This window comes from Dipodomys spectabilis, unplaced genomic scaffold (genome assembly GCF_019054845.1).
Source record: "Dipodomys spectabilis isolate Male_0828 unplaced genomic scaffold, ASM1905484v1 ptg000135l, whole genome shotgun sequence".
NCBI classification, from domain to species: domain Eukaryota; kingdom Metazoa; phylum Chordata; class Mammalia; order Rodentia; family Heteromyidae; genus Dipodomys; species Dipodomys spectabilis.
Genome location: NW_024870812.1, coordinates 963,603 through 971,703, shown reverse-complemented (window position 1 = coordinate 971,703; position 8,101 = coordinate 963,603). Strand labels below are relative to the sequence as shown.

The window sequence follows — 8,101 nt, the reverse complement described above, 5'->3', positions numbered from 1 at the left end:
CCCCCTTCGATTTTGAAGGACTACCTCGGCTAAAGAGATTACGGAGTCAGTTAGTGTCCGGACGGACTTTTCTAGGGCTTTTAGGTCATTATTCATAGCCTGTTGGAGGAGCATGTACTGATCTGCCTTCATCAGGGCTGTGGTTCCTGTTGCGATTCCGGCCGATATTCCTCCAAGACCTAAGAGAACAGCTAAGGTAATGGTTACAGGTTCTCTTTTGTTCCTGTGTATAGGGTCCTCAAAATACCGTAGGACAAAGTCATCAGGATGGTAGGTGATACGGGGCCAAACTTGTACAAGTACACAATAATCCTGGCTTCGGTTAAAGACAGCTGCTGACACACATGGGGTGAGGCCGGTGTTACAAGCCCAATAAAGTCCATCCTGGGGAACCAAGTAATAGGACCCAGTAGGGACTGTCTGAGTTAAATTGCATAGGATTTTGTGGGATGAAGGAACATTACCTAAACATACTCCACTGCCTGACACTTCTGGAAGGGTCAGCTGATGGCTGGGCAAGGAATTACAAATGGTAGGAGGGCTGGTGTGGTTAGTAAAATTAATATTTACAGCAATGCCTTCATAGTAAAGAGGGCTAGGGGCTAGACAAAGCCAACGGTTGTCAGAGCGTTTGGGGTCGGAATGGTTTAGGGTGGCATAAGCCCCTTTAACCAGGTTAATGAGCCTATCTTCTGTCCCAAATAAGGTCGGGGCGGCTGTGGAGGCCAACGGGGGATAAGAAGGAATTGCGGGGGCAATGGAAGTCCTAGTGGGGTTTTTGATGGCGGGGGCAATGGAAGTCCTAGTGGGGTTTTTGATGGCGGGGGCCCTGTGGTCTGACAAGATTGGGTTGGGCCCGATGGGTAATACAGGGGTCGTATCTCTTCGTAACTTAATTTGAAATATTACCCCTAGGTCTAGTCCGCCTAAATACCATCTCAGTCCCCACTGCCTGCCGCTCATCCATAAGGAAGGGAGTAAGACTTTACCTTTATCCATAAAGGAAATTTTTAGGGGCATACAGGTGGCATTGGTCTCACATGAAGTGGCCCAGGGGTGCCCTTTTTTAACATTGATTAAATCCTCGGAGGAGCTAGGTATCCAGTACGCATCTCCCGTTGTTTCACAACCCCATGAGGCACAATAGTAAGTATCTACAGATCCACATCTGTTGATAGTAGCTCGGGACCTACCGTCCTGAGGACAGACATAGAAATCCTGTTCGGCTAGTTGTTTTCTTTTGTGATGTGAACAGCAGCCGACATCATCACGGGTTGAAAGCGAAAGATCGGGGCAGCCTGAGGGAATGTTAGTAGAATAGGAATCAGGTATATCCCAGCCTCCTGAAGTTACTCCGGCCACTAATTGGCAAACATCAGGAGTAAGGTCCGGCCACCAAGTTCCCCAGGGATGGTCCCCAGAGCTAATCTGCCAAATTGTATCTGCAGTACCAGATATGATCTGCCAAGTTTGTTGTATGGGCTGATGTGGGTTGGGAGAAGTGAGGCACAATTGAGATAGCAAAAGACAAAAGAGGGGAATCATGTTCGAGTAAATCTTATCTTCAGGGGGTTTTGAGTGCGCTGTATTTTCCAGGCTGGGGTCTCTGAGGTTTCCTCCGGGGCCCAGGCCGCCTTGACGTGGGACGCGTGGATCCAGGCGGCGATTCCGTCTACCTTTACAGTCGTAGGAGTGGTGAGGAGGACGATGTACGGGCCTTTCCACCGGGGTTCCAAATTCTTTGTCTGGTGACGGCGGACCCACACGGAATCTCCTATCTGGAAGCGATGAGGCACGACGGGGTGGCTCTGGTGATCTTGGTATATTGCCACCAGAGGTTTCCAGACTTCCCGCTGGACGATCTGGAGTGCCTGTAAGTGAGCTTGCAAAGAGGGGCTATTAGCAAAGTCAGAGATGTTTGGGTCAAAGAAGTTAACAGCAGGTGGGGGGGCTCCATACAGAATTTCAAAAGGGGTGAGGCCATGGGGGCCTGAGGTATTGCGGGCGTGATAAAGGGCTAGGGGTAGGAGGAACACCCAGTCCTTCATGCCAGTTGCAAGCGTTAATTTAGTTAAAGTCTCCTTAATTGTTCTATTCATTCTTTCTACCTGTCCTGAACTCTGGGGTCTGTAAGCACAATGTAATTTCCAATCAATCCCCAGCAGTTTGGCCACCAGCTGACTTACCTGGGAGACGAACGCGGGCCCATTGTCAGTCCCTAGTACCTGTGGCATACCGTACCGGGGAAAAATTTCCTCCATTAGTTTCTTGGTTACCACTCTGGAGGTTTCTTGTTTGGTAGGGAAGGCTTCCACCCAGCCTGAAAATGTGTCCACGAACACTAGGAGGTACTTGTATCCATACATTCCAGGTTTTATTTCTGTGAAGTCGATCTCCCAGTGGGTCCCCGGTCGTTGTCCCCGTACCCGCACTCCTAGTCCTACCTTAGTCTTTCCGGCGCTGACACGTGCACATATTGTGCACTGATCTGTCACCAATTGTAAACTGTCCTCTTTTCCCAGGAGATACCTTAGTCCCTCTTCTCGATCAAGGAGGGTCTTCATTTTTCGGTTGCTGAGATGGGTTAATTTGTGGAGGCGGTCTATCATCTGGTGAGTCCACTTTCTTGGCCAAACTATTTTTTCATTATAAGTCCAAATTTCTTTTTTGGGGTTAAAGGTGGCCCCCATTTTCTTTAGGTCGTTCATGTCCTCTGGGCTGTAAGGGAGTGGACTGAGTCTTTTTGTCTGGGGCTTAGCCGCTACTGGAAGGACCGGGGTTTTTAGAGTCCCTCTTAGCGCTGCTTCTCGGGCCGCTTTATCAGCCAGTCGATTGCCTCTTGCTTCCGGGGTCTGTCCTTTTTGGTGTCCCGGACAATGCATAATGCTCAGTTTTGGGGGCAGGAACAAGGCCTCAAGCAGGCCCAAGATTTCAGGCTTGTTTTTAACTTCCTTGCCCTCTGAGGTCAGTAAGCCCCGCCTGCGATAGATCTCACCATGTACATGAGCGGTGGCGAAGGCATAGCGACTATGGCCTTTAGCCATCTTGAGTGCGTGGGTTAGGGCGATCAGCTCGGCGCGCTGTGCTGATGTTCCAGGCGGAAGTTCCTCGGCCCAAACTACCTCAGTTTCGGTGGTAACAGCGGCTCTGGCCTTCCGCTCCCCATTGTCCAAGAAGCTGCTCCCATCTGTGTACCAGGTGAAATCGGCATCTCGGAGAGGCTGGTCGGTCAAGTCGGGTCTAGTTCCATGTACTTCGGCCAGGATCTGCAAGCAGTCATGGGGTTCCGCCTCCCCCGGTTGTGGTAGCAGGGTGGCTGGGCTTAAAGTCACTATAGGCCCGAACTGTATTCTGTCTTTATCTAGAAGCATGGCTTGGTAGTGTGTCATGCGGGCGTTAGAAAGCCAGCAGTCTGGTGGTTGTTTGACCAGGGCCTCTATGGCATGTGGGGCCAGAATAATAAGCGGCTGTCCCAGTGTGAGCTTACCCGAGTCTTTTACCAGAACTGCAATCGCCGCTACCATCCGCAAGCATGGGGGCCAACCGGAAGCAACCGGATCCAGCTTTTTGGAAAGATAAGCCACAGGGCGTCTCCAGGGTCCCAGCTTCTGGGTCAAGATTCCTTTTGCGTACCCTTGTCTCTCATCTACGAATAGCTCAAAAGGTTTGGTTAAGTCTGGCAACCCTAAGGCTGGGGAGTGTAAAAGGGCCTCCTTGATGTTTTGGAAGGCCTTTTGTTGAGTCTCTCCCCAGGCGAACAGCGTCCCTGGTTTTGTCAGCGGGTACAGAGGGGCGGCCATCTTCGCAAAGCCGGGGATCCATAGACGGCAAAATCCAGCTGTACCCAGAAACTCCCGCAGTTGTTTTGGACTCTGGGGTGGGGCAATATTCATAATTGCCCGTTTGCAAGACTCAGTCAGCCATCTCTGCCCATCCTTGATCTGGTATCCTAAATATGTGACCTGCTTCTGGCAAATTTGCGCCTTTTTTGCGGAGGCCCTGTATCCTATGGTACCCAGGGCCTGCAAGAGGTCTTCAGTCCCTGATATACAGTCCTCCTGCGTCTGGGCTGCCAGTAACAGATCATCTACATACTGGAGCAATATTAAGGTTGGATGTTGAATTCTAAAGTCGGCTAGGTCCCGATGTAACGCCTCATCAAATAGTGTAGGGCTGTTTTTAAATCCCTGGGGTAACCTAGTCCAAGTCAATTGCCCTGATACTCCCAATTCTGGATCTTTCCATTCAAAGGCAAAAATGAGCTGACTACTAGGGTGGATCCGCAAACAAAAAAAACGCGTCCTTTAGATCCAGAACGGTGTACCAGACGTGAGTAGGGGGCAGTCCACTTAGTAGGTTGTATGGATTAGGGACCGTGGGGTGGATGTCCTCGACCCGCTTATTGACTTCTCTCAAGTCCTGTACTGGTCTATAGTCTTGAGTTCCCGGCTTTTTGACTGGGAGGAGCGGGGTATTCCAAGGAGACTGGCAGGGAGTTAGTATTCCTTGGTCTAGCAGTCGCTTTATGTGAGGGCGAATTCCCCGGTGGGCTTCTTGGGACAACGGGTATTGCTTTATGGATATAGGCGAGGCAGCAGCTTTTAGTAGAATAACTAAAGGAGCCTGGTGGACGGCTAAGCCCATACCTCCCGTCTCAGCCCAAGCTTGTGGGAATTTTTGCACCCAGGGGTGTATATACGGGTCTTCTTTGCTCTTTTCTTGTTCATACAACCTGTACTCATCCTCTATCCCGAGAGTTAGTACGTGCAATGACTGTCCTTTGGGTCCAGTAATGTGTGCCCCAGTTTCTTCGAAATGAATTTGTGCCCTCAGTTTAGTAAGCAAGTCTCTTCCCAGTAGGGGATAGGGGCAGTCGGGAACATGCAAGAAAGTATGCGTCACCTTACCGGTAGCCAACTGTACCTTAAGGTCGGTGGTCCATCGGTACCCGCTTCCCTCCAGTGGCTCCTTGGACCCAGGCTGATCGGTTACTCAGAGGTCCGGAGGTTGTGGTCAGCACCGAGTGTTGGGCCCCCGTGTCCACCAGGAAGGTGACGGGTTGCCCCCCAACTTCCAGAGTTATCCTAGGCTCGGGGGGGGCTCCTGGCCTGGACCCCCCTAGTCGTCTAAGGTGAGCAGGGATGTCTGAGGTCTTGGTCTTTGAGGTCTCCTGGGATTCTTTGGGCAGTCTCTCGCTCAATGCCCCTTTTCTTTACAGTATGCACATTGATCTTTTTCTATTTGGGTACCTCGGCGGTCTCCCTTCTGTCTATCCTGTTTCTGTCCTGTCACTATGGTGGCCAGTAACTTACTCATTTCTTTAGTTCTTTTACAGTCACGTGCACTCTCCCTTTCTTCTGCTTCCTTTCTAACCCTTTCCTCCTTCTCTTCTGGAGTTTCTCTTTTATTATAAATACGTTCGGCTTCCTTGAGCAAGTCGTGTAGGGATAGTGTCTGGAGATTTTCCTGCCTTTCTAATTTCTTTCTGATATCTGGAGCTGACTGCCAAATGAAAGACATGGCGACATTTGTAGCCTGTCCCGCATCCTCAGGGTCATAAGGAGTGTAAATGCGGTACGCCTCCTTAAGACGTTCAAGGAAAGCCAAGGGCGATTCTTCTCCTTTCTGAACTATCTGCTTAACCTGAGCCAAATTGGTGGGACGCCGAGCGGCCCCATGGAGACCCGCTAATAGCAACTGGCGATAAAGGCGTAGGTGGTTCCTACCTTCAGGTGTATTGAAGTCCCAGTTTGGCTGTTCCAAGGGAAAAGCAGCGTTTATCTCATTGGGTAGTTGAGTGGGACGCCCATTTTCTCCGGGGACGTTTTTCCTTGCTTCGAGAAAAACGCGTTGTTTTTCCTCAGTAGTCAGCAGTACCTGTAATAGCTGTTGGCAATCATCCCAAGTGGGTTGATGAGTTACCAAGATAGATTCAATTAAAGAAGTTAATTTGGAGGGATCTTGGCTAAAGGGAGGATTATTATTTTTCCAGTTATACAAGTCGGAGGCTGAGAAAGGCCAGTACTGTAGCTGCCCACCCAACCCCGCGCGCAAGGGGAAGGCTCGAGAGGTGGTGGCAGAGTCTGTGGCCTGCTCTCGGCGTTCTCGGAGCCGGCCAGCTATTGGGGATGGTGCGGGGTCGGCGGGTGGTTGAGGAGCGGCAGCTTCCGCTCCCGGAGGTTGGGGAGCGGCCCCTTGATAGGGTGGCGGATCCTCGGTCAGTAAGTCCAGCAGGACGTCTTCCCCCGGTGGTAAAACCTTCGGGGCAGTAGGCCTGTCCTTTTCTGGAGCCTGCTTTTTATTTTCTAAAGGAACAAGGGCTGGGTAAAGTGAAGTATGTGGAGGGGGATGGGGAGTTGGGGAAGGAAGGAGTGGGAGAGAAAGCTGGGGGGCAGATGGGATGGTTAAGGGGGTAGGGACTTTGAGGTTTAGGGCGAATAAAAAGGGCTTAATCCAAGGGGGAGGGTCTAAAACAAGAGCCTCCCAGGTAACAATATAAGGGACCTGGTCCGGGTGTCCATGTGGTCCCGGGTCCATTATTTTGGCCTTAACCTGCAAAACAATAGTCAAGTTAAAGGTTCCTTCTCGTGGCCAATCAACATTGAAGGTGGGCCATTCTGATGAACAGAAGGTCGTCCATTTTCTCTTCCGGATTTCTACCGAAAGATTGCTGGCTGTGACTTGAACATCCTTCCAGTGCTGTAAAGTAAGGCTAAGGGGGGTTGTGACAGTTTGTCCCATAGTGAATCTCAAAGCAGACACAAACAAAATAAAACAAACACAGACTACACTTATTTTTCGCTGCGCGGTTTCGGCAGCAAACCGAAAGTAGAAATCAAATGGAGACTGTGTTGAGAGTCCGGATCTCTCGTCTCCCAAATGAACCACGCGTCCAAAAGGACCGGGTTCCAGAAAACAAATGGGCCACTTTTTCAGACCCCAAACCCCTCCAGGACATCTCCTGGGGGCTGCGGTTGGGAGTACGAGCCCGTCAGCTCCTCGGGTCCGCCAAAGTCAAACGAGCACAGCCGACTCACAGAATCGCAAGCGCACAGTAATTGACAACACAACTTAACTACAGACAACACACAGACGCTGGCCAGCTTACCTCCCAGAAATGGGTCGGTGGTCCCTGGGTAGGGGGTCTCGATCCCGGACGAGCCCCCAGATGAAAGACCCCCGGTGATCTGGGCGCCTTTCAATCTGAAGAGACCCTCTCCCAAGGAACAGAGAGACCACTTGTGCGGATGCAATCAGCAAGAGGTTTATTCAGGCATGCCCAGGCTCCCAGATACACACGACCTCAAGATCCACAAGGTTTGGGTCGGTGGCTGGGAACCTGCTTTTACATGGGTACCCGGGGCGACAAAGTCTATCGGGAGACTTGCGCGCCGGGGCACATGAAAGCATCCCTTTTTATGGACAGCTGGAAGCAGGGTAACAGAAGCGAGATGCCTGGTTACAGGTGGTTACAGGGTGTTGATTGGCTAATTTTGAGTCAGGCGAGCGGGTTAGGCAAGGTCAGTGGAGCTTAGCTGACATGTCTGTACTTGCCCCACAGGGGGTTGACTCAGTGGAGCTTGTTGACATGTCTGTACTTGCCCCACAGGGGGTTGACTCAGTGGAGCTTGTTGTTAACGGCCTGGCCACAACATTCTGCCTCACCCTCTTTTGTTTTTTTTTTTTTTTACATAGTTTCGCAGGGCAGGGACAGCACAGCACTTTTTCTGGGGTATCTAGTGGGCTAGCATTAACTGGGGTCTTTCATTACAAAGACACATTGCTTAAGTCACCATTTTGATGACTGAAAAGAAACCATGCTGCAATCTCATTATATGGCAATTTTCTGGTTTAAAATTCTTTTAGATTAAAAATTGATGGGGGAGAATGAACATTCTATATTCAATTTTATATTTTCATAATTATTTTAATATACTTTCCAATATTATATAATTTTAAAACATTACTACTTACTTAGTTTTAGGATTTCTAAATTGGCCAGAGTAAAAGTTCTATTCATTCACAATATTAAGACCATAGAGGGTCCATTATGTTCAAGTGAGACATTTTAAGCTTTTTATTTGTGGTCCTTAAAGGTTGT

At 50.0% G+C, this 8,101-nt stretch overlaps 1 protein-coding gene across 1 annotated transcript; it reads right to left on the bottom strand.

Annotated features, from left to right (window-relative positions):
- Positions 1-1,541: 1,541 nt before the first annotated feature.
- LOC122116459 lies at positions 1,542-6,741 on the bottom strand. The gene is given in 4 exon segments (XM_042690102.1): positions 1,542-4,295; positions 4,297-4,941; positions 4,943-5,097; positions 5,100-6,741. Coding segments are annotated over 4 exon segments (5,196 nt in total).
- Between the last annotated feature and the right edge of the window lie 1,360 nt (positions 6,742-8,101).